Source organism: Mustela nigripes, chromosome 4 (genome assembly GCF_022355385.1).
Source record: "Mustela nigripes isolate SB6536 chromosome 4, MUSNIG.SB6536, whole genome shotgun sequence".
NCBI classification, from domain to species: Eukaryota; Metazoa; Chordata; class Mammalia; order Carnivora; family Mustelidae; genus Mustela; species Mustela nigripes.
Window position 1 is genome coordinate 152,431,070 of NC_081560.1, and position 19,732 is coordinate 152,450,801.

The following is a 19,732-nucleotide window of genomic DNA, read 5'->3' on the forward strand; positions in this document are numbered from 1 at the left end:
TTTTAAAGATTTTATTTATTTATTTGACAGAGAGAGATCACAAGTAGGCAGAGAGGCAGGCAGAGAGAGAGAGGAGGAAGCAGGCTCCCTGCTGAGCAGAGAGCCCGATGCGGGACTCGATCCCAGGACCCTGAGATCATGACCTGAGCAGAAGGCAGCGGCTTAACCCACTGAGCCACCCAGGCGCCCCACACAGGACCATTTTAATCCAAGGCTTTTGAAGGACTGGCAGTGTGATGGCAGCTTGGGGAAGGGGTCCTTGAGCTTGAGAGCTGGGGTGTGGAGTGGAAGGAATGGAAGGTTAGATAGTGGGAAGGAGCCTGGGCCCCTAAGAGGAGAACCTCAGGCCTGCTCTCTCTCTGCAGGTTTGCAGCCAACCTCATCTCTGGTGTGCTCCACTACAAGACCCTACTGGACAGGTAGGATGGGGCCAGCCTGGGGAGGGCAGTGCCCTGATTTAGCACGGCCTGCTGAGTCATATGTCTCCCTGACACACTAGCCAAGGAGCTCCCAGAGGGCAGAGACCTTGTCTTTTCCAGCTCTGTGCTCCCAGCTCCTGTCATAGAGCAGGTGTATTACCACCCTCCTCCACCCCCCATCCCAACTCCTCCAGCATCAGAATAACCTTTACCCCGGCTGACCTGAACATTAATGGGTCCTTTTCCTAGCATGAGCCCTGTCCCATCATAATCTCTTTAAGTTGCACTCCCCCCCACACCCACATTGTTATGTGCATCAGGAATTTAGGGAATCCAGGAGAAGGCAGAGAAGGAGTCCTGGGAGCGCGAGCCAGGTGATGGTGGGTTCAGCCTTGTTAGTTGCCAGCTGGGGGAATGGTCTCCCCACACTGAGCCCATGCACCTGGCTTCAACCTCCCTGGTTTCCTCCCCAGCTTGGACACTTGTTTCCAAATGAGCCGTGGGGAAGGACCAATGTATTTTTTAATTTTATAAAATGTAAAACACTACAAAAATGAATCTGCAGAACAATGGTATAAAGGTACAAAATACACAACCACGTATTTTATTTTTATTTTAGACTTGACAAAAAATTCCACTGTCAAATTGCTATAATAAAAGTTTCTGAGAGCTCCCACTGACTCCCACAGTTCAGTGCGGTGCCTGTACTTCAAGCAGCAGGGGCATGGGACACCCCACCCTCCCTCTGCCCCAGCTTACCCTCAGGGCTCAGCTCACATGGCTGGTCCTTGTCACTCTGAAACTCTCCCATTTATCAGCTCATTGCTTGTTGTCTATGCTTTACCTACACAGCCTGTGCCCCATTAGAACAGGACACCCACGTTTTGTTTGCCACGATCACCCCAGATCCCAGAAAGGTGCCTGGCACAAAGGAGGGCTCAATTTGTTGCCTGAAAGGGAGGAGGGAAGGAGAGAGGGTGAAGAGACAGAGAGAGAAGGAAGAGGAGGATGGAAAGGAAGTGGAGGGCGGAGGGAAGGAAAGATGGAAGAGAAGGAAAGAAGGGCAGATAGAGAAAGGAGGAGAGGGGAAAGAGGGATGGAGGAAGGAAGGAGAGAGATAAAGGGAGGAGGGGAGGAGGAGGGGGAGGAAGTGGTGGACGAGAGGCCAAGGGCGGGAATCAAGAGGGACGCAAGATGTGTTGAGACCACAGGAGAAGGAGGACTTTCTACCATGAACTCAGAGAAGGCTTCTGGAAGAGGTGATGCAAGAGGTGGCTCTTGAAGGGGTGGAAGGAGTTTTCCAAACAAATTCGTTGAGCACAGGGGTGGGGTGAAGGCAGGCTAAGCGAAGATCAGCATAAGCGAAGGCGTGAGGACTGAAACGCAAGTTCTGTACATGTAGTGCCCGAGGCAGGGGTGAAGGAGACAGTCGGAGGTTTCAGAAAACCCCAAGGGTCTCTCCATGGGCCATGGAAATAGGGCACCCCAGTACTTCAAAGAGTGGGGAATCCAGCTCCTTGATGGCCATCCTAATGCAGTTCTGCTTTTTGTGCCCTACCTTGCTAAATCGAGTCAAATAGCACCAATTCCAATCCCTTCCTCTCTCCCTGCTCTCCAGCCACTCCATCCCCACCGACTGTGCCAAGGGCCAGCTGTCGGGGCAGCCACTCTGTATGAAGCAATACTATGGGCTCTTCTCCTCCTACCGGCTCCCTGGCCACACCCAGGACACACTGGTGGCCCAGAAGAGCAGTGTCATGCCCGAGCCAGAGCACGTCATCGTGGCCTGCTGCAACCAGGTAAGTGGCCCTCTCTGCTGCAGCCTTTCCAGCTGGGGAGGGCACAGGAGTACCAGTCTGACTTCACCAAGGGTGCTCAACCTCCTCTCAGAGGCACACAGTGAACTAGGACAGAGTAGGTTCTCTTGACTCCTAGTCAGTCCCACTTCTCTCCCTTGAGTTGGATTTTAAGAACGAGGAGAGTCATCGATTGAGAATGACTTCCATGGGCTCCCATTTTGGCCCTGACCAGCCAGGTTGGCTGGTCTGGATGGACGGTGGGGTCTTCATGAGACCCAGCAGGGCCTCAGCCACTCCTCATGAATCACCCAGGCGGTGGCCTTCCTGGAGACCACATGCAGACAGATGGACAGCTTTACGGACTCACTGTCCAGACCTCCATGTCTAAGCTATAAGCTTGCCTACTTACATGAATTCATCCTGCTGATTCCATAGTGACTCGCAGGAGGGCTTGGAAGCTCATCTGACAGAAGAGTTGAGCAGCCTGTCCAAAGCTGAGAAGGCCTCGGAGACCTGGCCAGTGGCCCCTGCTTATGGCCCACCTCCTAGTAACTCATGACTTCACACTGGCTTCCGGGAGCCCACAATGGCCCATGAGGACCAAGGGGACAGGCTGAGCATAAGGACCCTTGGCCCCTTACCAGTGCCCACCAGGCTATCTATAGATTCTATGTTGAGCATCCCCCTAATTATTTCATCTGACAAAAAGCTGTTTTAGGGTTTTTTGGTTTTGGATTTTTGTGGGGTTTTTTTGGTGTGGGTTTGTTTTTGGTTTGGGGGTTGTTTTTTGTTGTTGTTGTTGTTGTTTGTTTGTTTGTTTGTTTGTTTGCTTTGGTTTGGTTTTTGGGTTTTGGTGGGCTTTTTGTTTGGTGTTGTTGGGTTTTGGTGTGTTTTCTTTGTTTGTTCATTTGTTATTGTTATTTTTTCTAAAACCCAAGTCTAACGCCTACCCAGAGATCCCCCAAATATTCCTGTCACCACATTTTCTCTTGGGCTCCCCTGACATTTGCAGTCATTGATAGGAGCTCAGGGAAAGTCTGTCATCCTAGGTTGGCTCTTCCCACCAGAAGCCCACCTGGGAGTTTGGCCACAAACAATAACTTTTCTCCATCTTCATTAAAACATCAAACTAGCATTTCCCAGCCCCCACATGCTGCAGTATTCATCCATTCCAGAAACGCCCCCAGGGCCCCTGCCCTGGACCAGGCCATGCGTATGGTGCTCAGGGCACAACACCAGGTTCTCATACCAACTGGCAGAAAAGGGATCAGAACTTGGGGCTGGAATAAGACCTTTCATGAAGCCCAAGACTTCAGCTTCAGAACTGCTAAATGCTAGCTCACACACCTCCCTCGGAACACACACATGCACACATGTATATGTACACATATAGGGATAGAACTTTTGCATGTTGTTTTTCATTTTAATCTTCCTCTGCATATTATTTGACTTGCCTTTTTTTCTCTGCTTCAGTTGTGTTTGAGATCTGTCCCTGTAGCCGTATCTAGAGCTAGTTCATTCCCGTTAACTGTTGAGTAGATGTGCACTAGACAAATGCGCTACATTTGACTTAGCTGTCCCCCTACTGGAAAACACCTGGGCACCCTCTACCATGTTGTTATTGCAAATATGACTTATATGCACACTCCTTCACTTATCTTCGAGGCGCAAGAGTATATGTTTCTCCAAGCCTTAGTCTAAAATATGCATATAGAGGAGTAATTGCTGAATCATACAGAACACACGTTTTTAGTTTGGACAGACACTGCCCTCCAACAGCAATGGTGCAAATTTATACCTGAACCCCACACGAAGTAAGAACCATAGAAGGAAGTTTTATTTGAGCTAAGTTTAATCTGCCTTCTTTGATTTGGGGGAGCTTGGAGTCCAGCACCGCTGACAGCATTGGTTGGGTCCCCAACTTGTGACTGTTCAGAGCCATCACGTACCTTGAGATCCCTGGGCCTGAGTATCCCCCACCTGGGCTCACGTGTGAAGGCTCAGTGAAGGCCCTTCGCCTTGGGCTGGCTGCCCTGAGTGACGTGTTTGACCTGTTTCCCCCACAGTTCTTTGTCTTGGATGTTGTCATTAATTTCCGCCGTCTCAGTGAGGGGGATCTGTTCACTCAGTTGAGAAAGATAGTCAAAATGGCTTCCAACGAGGATGAACGCTTGCCTCCAATCGGCCTGCTGACGTCAGAAGGGAGGAGCGAGTGGGCTGAGGCCAGGACGGTCCTCGTGAAAGGTTAGCAGCAGTGCCCAGTGCGTCTTCACGCTCATCTCATCCTCATGCCCATTGGCTTTCCTTCCTCCAGGGTCGGGCACCATGCCTCATCCCCATTTGCCATAGCATGGAGAGCTCAGGCCTCCCTCCAACTCAGGACCCGACAGCACGTGGGCTGAGGCACCCGGGGGCTGACAGCACCTTTTGTACCCTCATATTTCATCCGGCAATGTTCTAGCTTCCTGGATGATTAGCGCTGAAATCCTGGGATGTCTGGGAATATTGGGGGAGTGAAGGTTTTGAGCTGGAGGAAGGCTGGCTACAATTAAGCAGTTGTGATTTACTGGTGGGCAGGGATGGTACCCATTTTGAGGGTCTGAGTCACTGGCAGAGCTGTCACATGGAGATATAGGATAGAGCCCAGCTCTGGGAGGGTGGTTCACTGCCACGGTCCTGGAACTTTTCATCTTCAGGCTGACCTATCCTTCTGGCTGGTTGCTGCTCTTAGGAAGGTTTCTAAGCATTCCCATAAGAAAGTTGATAATAGGGGCGCCTGGGTGGCTCAGTGGGTTAAAGCCTCTGCCTTTGGCTCAAGTCATGATCCCAGGGTCCTGGGATCGAGCCCCACATCGAGCCCCCACATTGGGCTCTCTGCTCCGCTGGGAGCCTGCTTCCTTCTCTCTCTCTCTCTGCCTGCCTCTCTGCCTACTTGTGATCTCTGTCTGTCAAATAAATAAAATAAAATAAATTTTTAAAAAAAGAAAGCTAGTAATAGTCTTAAAAATTTTAAGCCATCCTTTTGGAAACTCATTTTCAAATCCAAAGCCAGTCCTATTCCCAGGAATTAGTTGCAGTGCTTTCCCTCCTTGCCTAATTAGAGAGTCCAGGATAAGAGGGAAGGCTTCTGTGGAACTCCATGTGCATCTCGGGCTCTCCTTCAGCCAGGTGTCCATTCCGACTCCCCTGAGTGTCTGTCAGCTGAGGATCTGGGTGAGGCTTGGAAAGGTAGGAGGCAGAGGCAGAGGGGAGGAAGCCCCTACCCCCGAGGAGCCCACTGGACAAGGGAAAGGAAGGCATGGGGTGGGGGTGGGGGGCACAGATTCAAGTACACAGTGATGCAGCAACCAGCCACGTAAAGCAATAGAGACAGCAGGTCCAAAAAAAAGTGCTCTAGGACTTCGGTGAGAGGAGGGGGCCTTTCCGCTTGGGAGGCCTGTGAAAGGCTTTGTTGGAAGAGGTGGGACTCAGCTCAGGTGTCACTGCCTCAGGCCCCCTAGGGCATCCCCCACTCAGCACACTCTGTCATCTTGTCCTGCTGTCTTATACTAATTGCCCTTGTCACTCTCTGAAGTCAGCTTCTCATTTGTTTATGCATGCTGATTACCTGCCTCCCTTCCCTAGTCTCTGAGGAGAACAGGGGCCTTATCTGTTTGGATTAACTTTTTAATCTGCTGTGCCAAACACAGTGGGGCCCCAGTAATATCTGTTAAATAAAAGAGCGGAGGGTTACGAATGATAGCAGGCCCCAGACTTGTTGCCTCCCTACCAGTTAATGATTGTTCATTCAACCATGGGGCACCTGCGGAATGCTCAGTCCTAAATCAGGGGCTGCACGGGCCACAGGAGGGTGTGAAAGCCGAACCCGTCCTCATAGACCTAACGGCCAAGTTGGAAAATTAATAAAGTGAGTTAATTCCCTCAGGAGACCATGGTGTAATCAAATCCCACTCCTCTCCCCTCCAGGGACAGGAACAGGCATCAGACAATCCCCTCCGCTTCCAATACAGTTTCCACTTTATTAGCAGACCAAGCTACCTCCCTGCAGGACTGACCAGGATTGCCTTGAGGTTTAAGTGCTTGGGCTGTGCTAATCGGAATTAATTTGTTAATGGCACTTGATCTGGCTTTCTGAATGGAAGTGCTGTTTCTGAGGGCAGCGTGACAGAGAGGAGGGGCCCACAGGCTTTCTCTTCAGAGATCTGATTATTGTGGTTGGCACGGACTGTGTCATCGGCACAGCAGGAAACCAACCCTCCAGAGCCCTCCTCCCTAGAGCAGCACCAGCCTACAGAGAGGAAACCATTTAGGAAAGGATTTCACTATAGATGTGAAAGATGGCAGCAACTTGGACGAGGCTGGAAAGTAAAGATGAAAGACATGAGTGGGGTCCAGATACATTGCAAAAGAGATGTGACAAGGAGGAATAGAAAAGTGAGAGAGATTCCTAGATTTTTTTTTTTTAAAGATTTTATTTATTTGACAGAGAGTGATCACAGGTAGGCAGAGAGGCAAGCAGAGAGAGAGAGAGGAGGAGGAAGCAGTCTCCCTGCCGAACAGAGAGCCTGATGTGGGACCCTCGATCCCAGGACCCTGAGATCATGACCTGAGCTGAAGGCAGAGGCTTAACCCCTGTGCCACCCAGGTGTCCCAGATTCCTAGATTCTTGATTAGAGAATCCTAAATGGTGATTTCCCTGTGACGGGAACCAGGTTGGTGAAGTGACTACAGAATGAAGTCCTTTCTAAGTATGTCAGGTTTGAGATGCCTTGAGTCATCTAAGTGGAGATGTCAAATTAGATCTATGTGTCTGGAGCTCAAGAGAGAGGTCAGTACGGAGACATAAATTTGAGAGCCATCAGCACATAAGTGATATTTAAAGTCATGGACCTGGGTGAGATCATCTAGGAACAGCGGAATGGGTCCTTGGAGGTCAGGTAGGGAAAGATGCAAAGTGGATTGAGAAAGAGCAGCCTATGAAGTAAGGAGCAAACCAGGAGATGAGTCATGAAGATCCAAAGGGAAAGAGGAAGCGGCCAGCCACTTGGAATGCTGCTCAGAGCTCAAGGAAGAGCTGGACAGAGAGGAGACTCAGAGCTTGGCAACACTAAGTTATCAGTGACTTTCACCAAGACCAGACACAGGAGTAGGAAGGATGAATGATTGTATGCTAATGGGTGTGATCCAACAGCAGGAAGAAATTGTTGATGGGACTGTCAATGAGTAGGATCAGTTAAGCGTGGATGACCCTTTTCAGGTATTTTGGTATTAAAAGAGCAGGAAAATGAGGCAGTTGATGGGAGAGGATGGGAGTCAAGGGAAATGTCGAGTCGGAGAGGCAAGTGCATGGTTGTATGCAGACAAGTCTATGGAAGTACTCCAATAGGAGAAATTATTAATGAAGACAGAGGAGATGAATGGAGTCATGGGATTCTTGCAAAGGCAAAAGGAAATGCAAGCCAAAGAATAAGAGACCTTTGGTTGGTACGGGAAAAACTGAAACCTGGGCATGCAGTCGTGGTGGTGGGAACGTGAGGAGGTTCCTGACTGATGGCTTCTGGTCTCAGATCAGCAGAGCAATGGCCATGGGCCGAGAGAGGCACCAGTGGCATTCTGAAGACAAAAGAGAACACAAGAAATAGCCCCTTGGAAAACTTGATGAGATGTATGGACTCTGTTGAGCTCATATTTAAGGGCTTTGGGGTCATATGTTTTAGGAGAAATTAATTAGCTTTGTTTTACAATTTGTTGCCTCAGGTTCAGGCAAAGAGAAGGTAGGTCACCAGGTTCAGCCTTGGCTGGAGAACATAACCGAGGGAGAAAAGGTGAAGGTATGGCAAGGGACTGGTTATAGTGTTGGGATCTGAAAGGGGGAGACTGAGGGTCTGAGAGAGGAGGGTGCACGTGGGCTGGGTCCTCCACACAGACTGCAGGAATGAGGGCTGGAGTGGTGATGGGGAGGAAGAAGGTAAACCGGGTGCCCAGACTTGCATGATGGGGAGTTGTGAGGACATCAGGGGAATGCAGCCACACGGGGCCAGCGACGATGGGGATGGGAATGTGGAAGTCTAAGAGCTGCGGCTTCAAAGGAAAAGCAGGGAGGAGCCGTGCAGGCGTAGGGACAGGGAGAAGAATACCACCGACCCCACCAGACTCCCACGGTGCATGAGTGTGAAGGAAAATAGTCTCCTGGAGAGGTCACAGGAGGTGTGTCTCTCAAGTGTGTCCCTCAGGGGGTGCCCCCCCACCCCGGTGAGGCAGGTGAACATAACACTCTCAGAAGAGATTAGCAGTGCAAGGAGACCCGCCATCACTACTCAGACGTCATGAAATGTTCGCGAAGGGGGAAAGCTGCGGAGGGTAAGGGATGAGTCCATGCAGGGGACACTAGAGCAGCAGGGCATGGGAGTGCCAGCCAAAGACCCAGGGATGGTGGTCCTCATTGTATACAATGCTCCCAAATCCTCAGCCTCTGGGAAGGTACTCTCCTGGTTCCAGGTGTGGTTGTGGGGGCTGGGCTAGGGGTTTGATGGGCCCAGGTAGGTGTTGTCTGGCAGGAGCTTTCTCGACCAAGTTGAGCTCCTGTTGACCCGTTGGAGGTCTGGACCGAGACATCTGAGCTCAGACAAAATCTGAATTCTCATAGGGTCTACTGAGAACCAACGGGGCAATTGATTTTATCCACGCGTTCTCCCTAGACAGACCGTCCCTGATCCTTCACTCTGCTCCCCAATCAAAACAGCTCCCTTCGTTGGCCCACTGGCTCCCCAGCCTGACCCTGTGTCATGACATTGGGAGGGTGGAGCTCACAAGACAGTGGACCAGCTGTCTGCCGTAAAACCCAGGCTTCCCCCTTCACCCAGTGCTCCCCCCACCCCCTGTGGCCCCAGCACTGCTCACACAGAGCTCTCTGAGAATGTGGTGCAGGAGAGGTGAGTGTATTATCATCTCTATCTGCAGCCTAATCATCCACAGCCAACACAGAATAAGATCTTGGAGGTCCAAGGGCTAAGAGATCTGGCAGGACCATCACTGCCCCCCCAGAAGCCTGTGGTGTTGTTGGGGAGACCCGGAATAAACAGAATTATCAGGACAAGAGTGGACAGGATAAAACCAAAGGAGCGTCTCCAACATGAGTCCTGAGGGAATTTGGGGATCTTATCCCCTGTGCTTGTCATAGCTTAGGAGGGCTTCCTGTGTCAAGTAGAACATGAGGCTAAGCCCAGGTGGGTTGAGCTGGCTGTGACTGGGGCTGGCTAACAAATCAGGGTCATATGGAGAACCCCTAAAATAAAGATTCTGGGGTCCCAGGGATTTTCCAGTGGGATAGGGATGAGGCCAAGAAATCTTTTTTTTTTTTTTTTTAAGGTTTTATTTATTTGACACAGTGAGAGAGGGAACAGAAGCAGGGGGAATGGGAGAGAGAGAGAGAATAAGGCTTCCTACCAAGCAGGGAGCCTGATGCGGGGCTCAATCCCAGGACCCTGAGATCATGACTTGAGCCAAAGGCAGGCACTTAACCACTGAGCCACCCAGGTGCCCCAGGAATCTGTATTTTTAAAGCACCTTCATGGTCAGCCCAGGTCGAAACCAACTTAAGCAGATATTAAGTTAGCAGCTACTGTGCATGGAGGTCTCCTGTGATGCTGGCCTTACCCAGGGCCCTTTCTGTTCCTTGTTGCTCTGAGTCTTCAGCAGAGCCCGTGAGGTGGGGATTCAGCCCCACAAAACATAGGCGGCTCCGTCTCCAGCAGGTTGAGCTAGTCTTCACCCTTGGAGGTGGTCACGGAATGAGGGCATCTTTTTCTCCCAAGCCCAAGATCCTCAGGGCTCGCAGGCAGGGCGGGATTTGAGGCCTCAGGAAGGGAATCCGTAACTTCGCAGGACCTCCCTCCCTGCAGAGCCTCGAAACTGTGGCCTTCCTGAACCCAGGAGGACCAACACTGTTATCCTGGTCTGCAAATTTAATTAGATATTCGGCCCTGAGTCTGGAAGACTACAGTGCTTGTCAATTTGTAGGAAAAGAATAGCCAGCTCAGAGAGCTGGCACCCCCCACCCCCCACCCGGAGCCTGCTGGCTTTCCTCGGTGCTGTGTGGAGATCCTGGGAGCTGACTTCAGGCAGATGCTTGTGTTTACACAGCACCGTAAATATTTATCCCCAGCAGCCAATTAGAGCTGAGCCACTGCCTTCAAGGAGGGAGCTGACAGAAGGCAGCTACGTCTGGAGAAGGCCTTGGTCATGGTTTACAAGAACCGCTCGGGATGGGCATTTTGCTACTTAAATATTGTCATCCAGAGATAGGCAAGTCTGCTGATTTTAAAACCAATTACACATTAGCAATAGCAGCCTCTCTGATTTAATTGGCCCAGAAATACCTCCCGGGCTCCTGAGGCTGATTGCTGTTTTCTTTCCTCCGGGGTGGGGGTTGGGGAGGGTGGGAGGCATTTCTGGGGCCATTGTCTGCCTCCCACAGTGGAAGTATGAAGATTCCGGTGTTTGAGGGCCTCCAGACAGGGAGAGGCACGTGGCCTGTGGCCAGAGACCTGGGCTTGCCCTGGCCCTCCTCCCGGGGCCCTGGAGCTCGCTTCTAGGCTAGGACATGGAGGTGGTCGCCTTGCCCAGTGGCTAGGACCAAGGGGGTGCAGAGAGGCTGCAAAGCAGGTGGTCTGGTCCCTGGGGCACCAAGGCTGTTCACTAAAGGATTAACTCTTAATTAGATTTGGGGAAATACTGTGGGGATGGTTTGTCCGAGGCTCATAGCCTCACTGGAAAAATCTGATAGACTGCACATGGGCACCTGTTGAATCTGTTCTGTCGGTGACAGTGACCCGTGGCCTCAGACTGAATGGCCTGGATTCCTTGCCTTGGAACCCTAACCCTTATTAACTCTGAGCCGCTCCTTTGTGTCCCCTGGGCTTCTCACAGGCCACACACTCCGAGTGTGCACTCTTTTGTTTCATTTCTCCGCCCATGACCCTCTTTCTGGCCCTCACTTTCCATTTTATGATATTTGGGGTTCAAAGTGAGTGGGAGGTGGGTCTTTTTGTTTGTTTTGCTTTGCTTTGTTTCATTTTTATCTCCTGCCCTTCTCCACTCACCACCCCTCCCCTAATTCTGCAAGTATGCTAGCTCTTTAAATCTGCCTTTGTGGGTGTTTCAAACACAGAAGAAAGAGCAATGCTTAGTTCTTGAAGGTTTTTTTTTTTTTTTTAATTAAGTTAAACTTATTTGGGGATAATTGTAGATGCACACACCCTTACAAGAAATAATCTCCCCCATATCCTTTTTCTCCTAGTGCTAACATCTTATAAAACTCCAGTACAACATCACAATCTTGACATTGATGCAGCCTACAAACAGATCATTCCCATCCTCCCAAGGACCCCTCCTATTGCCTTTCATAGCCACACCGATGTCCATTCCAACCCCATCTGTCCTTAATCCCTGGCAACCAGGAATCTGTCTTCATTTCTGTAATATTATTGCTTTAAGAATGTTGTATAAATGAAATCATATGGTATATAACCTTCTGAGCCTGACTTTCTTTTTTTTCACTTGATGTAATTCTCTGAAGATTAATCCACATTGTCCCATATGTCAATAGTTCATTCCTTTTTATTCCTTGGTATGGGTGATATCATTCATCCATTGAAGGACACCTGAGTTATTCCTATTTTTTGGCTATTACAAATAAAGCTACTATAAACATTATATTTATATGTTTTTGTGTGAGCATAAGTTTTCGGTTTAGGAAAAATTCCAGGAGTAGAATTGATATCTGCATGTTTAGTTTCTAAAGAAACTGCTAAAATGTTTTCCAGATTGGTTGTACCACTTTATATTCCCATCAGATGTAGTTTCTCTGCAACTTTGCCAGCATTTGGTGTTGTCACTATTTCTTAATTTTGCCTTTTTCAGCAGTGTGTAGTGATATCTTACTGTAGTTTTAACTTACATTTTTCTAGTGACTAATGATGTTGAGTATCTTTTCATATGCTAATTTTCCATCTTCAGATCCGCTTTGGTGAAATGTCATTTCCCATCTTTTGCTCATTTTCTGATTAGATTGTTTGGTTTGGGGTTTGTTGTTGTTGTTGTTTTACTGTGAATTCTGAGACTTGTTTATATATTCTTTACTAGCCCTTTCTTGGCTATGTGGTTCTATATTTCCTCCCAATCTGTAACTTACAGTTTCATCTTTTTAACATGGTGTTTCACTGAGTAAATGTTTTCAGTTTTGATGAGGTCCAATTTGTCAGTTTTTCCGTTGATGAATCATGCATTTGATGTCAAGTCTAGAAATTCTTTGCCTTGCCCTAGGTCCCCCAAATTTTCTCCTATATTTTTTCCAAAAGTTGATATTACATTGGTATATTTAAGTTTATGATCTATTTTTTAATTAAATTGTTTATAAGGTATGAGGATTTATAGTCAGGCTTTTTTTCTTTTTTTATTTAATTTTAATTTTAATTTTGATCTTATTTATTTATTTTGCCTATAGCTTCCAACAGCTCCAGCAATGTTTGCTGAAAAGGACATCCTTTCTACACTGAATTACTTTCATGCCTTTGTCAAAATCAGTTAGGAATTTTTATTTGAGTCCATTTTGAGGTTTTCTATTCTCCTCCATTGATCTCTGTGCTCCTCTATCTGCCAATACCACATATTCTTGGTTATGTAGCTCTAAGTCTTGAAATTGAATATACTGGTTCCTTCAACTTTATTCTTCTCCAAAATTATTTTAGCTATTCTAACTTACATATAAATTTTAGACTAATCTTGTCTATACCTACAAAAAGTTTTTTTTTTTTTAAGATTTATTTATTTATTTATTTATTTGACACAGAGAGAGAGAGATCACAAGTAGGCAGAGAGAGAGAGGAAGGGAAGCAGGCTCCCTGCTGAGCAGAGAGCCCTACTCGGGGCTTGATCCCAGGACACTGAGATCATGACCCGAGCTGAAGGCAGCTGCTCAATCCACTGAGCCACCCAGGCACCCCTACCTACAAAAAGTTTTGCTGGGAGTTTGATGGCAGCAGTCTTAAACCCGTGTATCAGTTTGGGGAGAATTGACATATGCACCATGTTGAGACTTCCTATTCCTGAACACAACATCACTCCATTTACTTAGTTTTTCTTTGATTTCTTTTATTGGTGTTCTGTAGTTTCAGCATACAAGCCTTGTACATTTCTGTTACATACACTGAAGTGTTTCAGTGTTTTGCATCATTGTAAGTGGTATTATATTTTTAATTTTGGTGTTCATGTCCTTGTCCCTGGTGTACAGAAATACAATTGATTTTTGTATGTTTATCTTGTATCTTGCAAACTTGCTGAACGCATTAATTCATTCTAGGATGTTTGGGGTGGGGCGTTGGTTTGTTTAGGTTTTGTAGGGTTTTTTTTTTTGGTATATTTCTTAGAATTTCTACACAAACAATCATGTCATGTGAAAGTAGGGATTTTTTTTTCCCTTCTGATCTCTATTCCTTTTAATTCCCTTTTATTGCCTTATCGCACTGGTACTATTTTGGATAACAGTAGTATGAGTGGATATCCTTTCTTTTTCCTGATTGTAGGGAAAAGGCATGTGATCTTTCACCTTTAAAGTGATGTTAACTATAGCCCTTTTCGCAGACGTTCTTTATGAAGTTGAGGAAGCTCCCCTCTATTTTCATTTTTCTGGGATTTTGTCATGAATAGATATTAAATTTTAGGAGTATTGTCAAATATTTTTATTGCACCAATTGATATAATCATGATTTTTCTATAACCTGTTAATATGGTGGATTATACAGGTTGATTTTCAGCCTTGCATTCCTATAATAAGCCCCACTTTGTATATAATTCTTTTTACTTATATATTGTTCAATATTTCTGTATCTATATTCATACATTCATGAGGATTATTGGCCTACAGCTGGTTGGGTGTTGTGGCTTTTCTTCTTCTTTGTACTGTTTTCATCTTGTTTTGTATAAGGATAACACTCGATTCATAAAATGAATTGGGAAATATTCTTAACCTCTTAAGTTATCTGAAAGGAATTGTATTGTTGTGTTTTAGTTCTTCCTTAAATATTTGGTACAATTCTCCAGTAAAAACTTCTGGGCCCAGAAATTTCTTTTTCTGGAATTTAAAACTTATAAATTCAATTTTCTTAGTAGTTATAGGTCTATCCAAATTCTTTCTTATTTTTCCTTTTGTTTTTATTTATTTGACAAAGAGAGATCACAAGTAGGCAGAGAGGCAGGCAGAGAGAGGGGAAGCAGCCTCCCTGCTGAGCAGAGAGCCCAATGTGGAACTCGATCCCAGCACCCTGAGATCACAACCTGAGCTGAAGGCAGAGGCTTAACCCACTGAGCCACCCAGGTGCCCCCAAATTATTTATTTTATATATGGTGCATTGTAGTAGTTTATACTCTCAAGAGATCACTCCATTTCATCTAAATTGTCAAATTTATGTCTGTAGAGTTGTTCATAGTATTTCTTTATAATCCTTTTGATGTCTGCAGGGTCTGTAGTACTAACCCTCATTTCATCCCTGTTCTATCTTTCCCTCACTCTCTCTCTTACAAGTCTTGCTAGAACTTTGATTGATCCTCTAAAGGAACTAAATTTCTTTTTATTGTTTTTGTTGTTTTTTTTTTCCAAATTCTGTTGGTTTCTGATTCTTGTTATTTCCTAACTCTTGATTGCTTTTTGTTTATTGTGCTGCTCTTTTTCTAGGCTCTTCAGGTAAGAGCTAATAGAATTCATTCAAGACTTTTCTTCTTATCTATATAAGCATTTGTGCTATACATTTCCTTCTCAACAGTGGTCTAGCTGTGACTCACAAATCTGGATAAGGTGTATTTTTATTTTCACTCATTGCAATGTTTTTTTCTTAATTTCCCGTAAGAATTCCTCCTTTACCCATGGATTCTTTGGAAGAGTATTGTTTGGTTTCCAAATGTTTAGAACTTTTCTTGTTTTTTATTGTTACTTTGATTTCATACAATAGAAAATACATTTTGTATGATTTCAGTTCTCTTCAATATATTTGAGGATGTTTTATAGCCTAGAATATGCCTTGGCATATATATTCCATGGGCACTTGAAAAGAATGTGCATTCCGCTGTTGTTGGATGGAATGTTCTATAAATGTCAATTAGATTGATTGATGGTGTTGTTGAGCTTTTCTATATCCTTGCTGACTTTCTGTCTAGTTGTTCTATCAGTTACCAAGAAAAGGGTGTTTAAGTCCCCAAGTATAATTGTGGATTTGTCTACTCTCCCTTCACTAGCTTCTCTAGTGGTTTCCATAGGTATTACTTTATATATATAATTTATCACTGTCTATAGTTATTGAAATTTTGCCAGTTCTAGTGAAATGTAGAAAGTTTACCACCCTTTACATCCCTTTACTCTCCCATGTTTATAATATACTTGTCTTAATTATTTCCACTAATATAAATTTAGTGCCACATCAGGCAGTGTTACAGTTTTATTTCAACAGTGAAACATAATTTTTAAAAACTCAAAAAGAGGGGCCCTGGGTTGCTCAGTGGGTTAAGCCTCTGCCTTCGGCTCAGGTCATGATCTCAGAGTCCTGGGATCGAGTCCTGCATCGGACTCTCTGCTCATCAGGAAGCCTGCTTCCCCCTTCCCCTCTACCTGCCTCTCTGCCTACTTGTGATCTCTCTCTCTAATAAATAAATAATCTTTAAAAAAAAACAAACAAACTCAAGAAGAGAATGAAAATTTATTTACTAAAATATTTACTTTTTCTATTATTCTTCCTTCTTGATGTTTCAATGTTCCTTTCTTTATATAACTTCTTTTTTTGAAGGGGGAAATTCCTCTAGCTTTTCTTTTAGGGCAGGTCTGCTGGGAATAAGTTCTTTTAGTTTTTCTTCATCTAAAAATGTTTGATTTCCCTTTATTTCCTGAGGGATATTTTTGCCAGATATAAAATTTTGGGTTGACAGTTCTTTTCTCTCCCTACTTGAAAAAGTTTGTGTCAGCCTTCATGGTTTCTGATGAGAAATACACCATAATTTGAATTTTTTTTTTCCTCTAGAGATAAAGCATCATTTCTTTTTCTCTGCTTTTAAGATTTTTTTCCTTTGTCTTTAGTTTTCAGAAGTTTGACTATGATAATGTCTTTTTTTTTTTAAAGATTTTATTTGTTTATTTGACAGACAGAGATTACAAGTAGACAGAGAGGCAGGCAGAGAGAGAGAGAGGGAAGCAGGCTCCCTGCTGAGCAGAGAGCCCGATGAGCAGAGAGCCCAGGACCCTGGGATCATGACCTGAGCCGAAGGCAGCGGCTTAACCCACTGAGCCACCCAGGCGCCCTATGATAATGTCTTGATGTGGATTTATTTTAATTTATCCTGTGTGGAATTAACTGAATCTTGAATCTTTAGGTTTATGTCTTTTGCCAAATTTAGAAAGCTTTGGGCCATTATTTCCCTGAGTACTTTCCTGATCTGCTCTTTTTTTCTGTCCTTCTGGGACTCCAGTGATATGACTGTTAGATCTTTTGTCCCACAGATTTTTCAGTTTTATAATGATTAATTTTAAATATTTAAAATATTTGTCACCTAATTCTAACATTCCTGTCACATCAGTGTTGGGCATCTACTGTCTTTTTTCATTCAAGTTGAGATTTTCCTGGTTCTTGATGTGATAAATGATTTTCTGTTGAAACCTGGATGTGTTATGAGACTCTGGATGTTATTTAAAATTTGTGTTCTAGCTGATTTTCTGACAAAACTCCAGCAGGAGCAGGGTGGGTGCTACTTTATTATAGCCGGGTGGAGGTAGAAGTCCAGGTTTCTCATGAGGCCTATATTGACAACCTAGGGGAGGATGCTTCTTATTACTGGTAGTGAGAGTGGGAATTCAAGGTCCCCACATGTTCTCTATTGATGCCATCTGGAGGAATTGAGGTGGTGGTTACTATCCAAAGGAGATGAATGTTCCAGCTTCTCCCTGAGAGCATGTCTCCTCTGACCCATCAGAGGTTGAGATGCTTCATTACAGATGGGTTATGGTAGAAGTCTAGGCTCCCCACTCTGCCTTTGCTGGCATGGAGGAAGGTCATTATTTAAAGGTTTCCTGTGTTGCTAGTCTTTCTCTTCCCTGGTCCTTTGACTAAAGAAAGCAGGTTTTGCTGGATTTTTTGTTTGTTTGTTCGTTTACATTGGCTTGTGTTTTATGTTACTGACTGTTTGAGCTCTAAGTCTGGGAAATTTTACATAAAACCGAAAACCCAGTGTGATCATTTTTTAGGGCTACCGTAACAAAACCCCACAGACTGAGTGGCTTAACCAACAGAAATTTAGTTCTCACCATTCTGGCAGCTAGAAGTCTAAGGTCAAGCTGCTGGCAGAGTTAGTTTCTCCTGAGGTCTTTCTCTGTGGCTTGCAGATAATCGCTGTCTTACTGCATCTTCCAGTGGTCTTTTCTCTGTGTGCACACATTGCTGGTGTCTCTTCCTCTTCTTATAAGGATTATAGTCATATTGGTTTAGAACTCCACACTTATGAACTCATTAGACCTTAATTACCTCTTTAAATGCCTCATTTTTAAATATAGTCATATTGAGGGTTAAAGCTTCAACATATGAACTTCAGGGTGGAGGGGACACAATTCAGTCCAGTATACCAGGAACTCACCATCATGTTGTTCCTTGGGTCCTGAGGTCCCTAGCTCCTCTCTGTCCATCTCTCAGAATCTTCTTATGTTTGTTTTAAATATAATGTCCAGGACTTTTAGTGGAAGGAATAGGGAAAATTCTACTTTATTTTCCTGGAAGCAGAAGACCCTCCCTCTTGAGCTCTTTAAAGAGACTTTTGTGGGGCACCTGGCTGGCTCAGTGGGTTAAAGCCTCTACCTTCAGCTCAGGTCATGATCCTAGGGTCCGGGGATTGAGCCCCAGGTCGGGCTCTTTGCTCAGCAGGGAAGCTGCTTCCACCTCTCTCTGCCTACTTGTGATCTCTGTCTGTTAAATAAATAAAAATCTTTAAAAAGAGAGAGAGAGTCTTTTGTAACTCAAGTAAAAGCTGTTCTGATTTGCAAGAGGCAGGTTTCACTGGGCAAGAAATATTTTTGTGGAAATTTCCATAGCCTCTGGAAACTGGGAACTGAGAGCATAAAGATTATTCTATAAGCCATAAAGTAGAGAAGAACATGGGATGCGTGATGGCAGAGTTCTATCCCAAAAGCAGATACAATCCCTTTTTCTGAGGAAGAAAAATCCTCAGATGAGATTGACAGAGGTTGAAAAGCTCTAAACCTCAGAAGAGGAGCCTAGTGTTCTATCTTCACAGACCTTGTGAGGCAGGAAAATAGGAATCTTACTTAAGTCAATCTCCCTCCCAGGGGGATAGACCAGAGAAGGCAAGTGTCCAAGACCGAGCTGTGTGTGTGTGTGTGTGTGTGTGTGTGTGTACGCACGCACATGCGCGTGCACAGGTAGAGGTGTTGGGGAGCAGCACCTGATATCTGAAGCCCTCCAAAAGACAGAGGCGCTCTGTTCCTTTCATCTTGTTCACCTTAGTCACAGTCTATAAGCTTTCAGCCTCTAACAGAAGCTCCAGGTCCTCCAAGGCCTCGTGGTCTCTGGAATTTCTGCATCACCGAAGCTGTCAGCTCCCCAGGCGTGGGTGGCCGAGCAAGCTCCTCCTATTACTCACCTCCCACTTCTCACTATTAAGCGGGGCTCCTTGAGGAAGATTGATTTACCACATTAAACGAGCCCCCATGTGCTCGATGAGAATGTCACAAGACAAACGGCTCCTGCCGCGTGCCTCCAGCCCCCCACCCCCTGTTTCCATTATACTGGGGCCAGAGTCATGGTGGATGAATTTGGGTGTAGTTCATTTTCTGCCTTACACGATAAACTTGTCAGCCTTTGACCGATCAGCTACTCGTATGCAGGGAGTTCATTTGCAAGGCCACCTGGCATCTCGGCTCGGCTGTCCTGCTCCCATTTCGCCCTGTCTAATGAGCCAGGACCTGGGTATTGTAGGTTGGCGCTGAGCTCTGGGGCCCTGCACAACCTGCCTGTGATGGTGATGGCTCAGTCCCTCCCCAGGAGTCCCGTGCTTCTTCCTGGAGGCGGCTGGGCACTGAGACCTAGGGAGCCATCCTTGTTTGCTGTCAGGTTCATGTTGTCCATCTGGGAAGGAGTGTGCCAGGCCTCCTCTCTCTTGCCCCGAGGATGTGTTAGGCCTACTCCCCAGCATCCTGGCTAGACAGGCCTGTCCACTCCACATTGGCCTTAAGGCTGTTTCTAAGGAAATTTTGCTATAGGCAGATGCCCAGCCTGGGCTTTCAGAGCTCACTGAGACATGGCCAACAGGGCCTAGATGAGTAGGTCTGGGGCTGCCCATGGTCCCTTAACTGGCCTCCAGACCAACACCCTCCCCAGGCTGCTAGGCAGCCTAGACTCTGCTCTGACCACATCAACCCCTATCCAAGATCCTTTGGCGGCTGCTTGTTGTTGCTAGATGAGGCCATTC

The 19,732-nt window shown here is 46.0% G+C and overlaps 1 protein-coding gene across 1 annotated transcript in view; it reads left to right on the forward strand.

The window, feature by feature from the left end:
* Positions 1-19,732, forward strand: part of CHAT (choline O-acetyltransferase) — a 49,030-nt gene that overhangs the window by 7,328 nt on the left and 21,970 nt on the right. Inside the window, exons 5-7 of the mRNA XM_059395883.1 lie at positions 366-419; positions 2,038-2,218; positions 4,285-4,462. Of these exons, the coding sequence (XP_059251866.1) occupies positions 366-419; positions 2,038-2,218; positions 4,285-4,462 (413 nt within the window). The remainder of the gene's footprint in view (positions 1-365; positions 420-2,037; positions 2,219-4,284; positions 4,463-19,732) is intronic.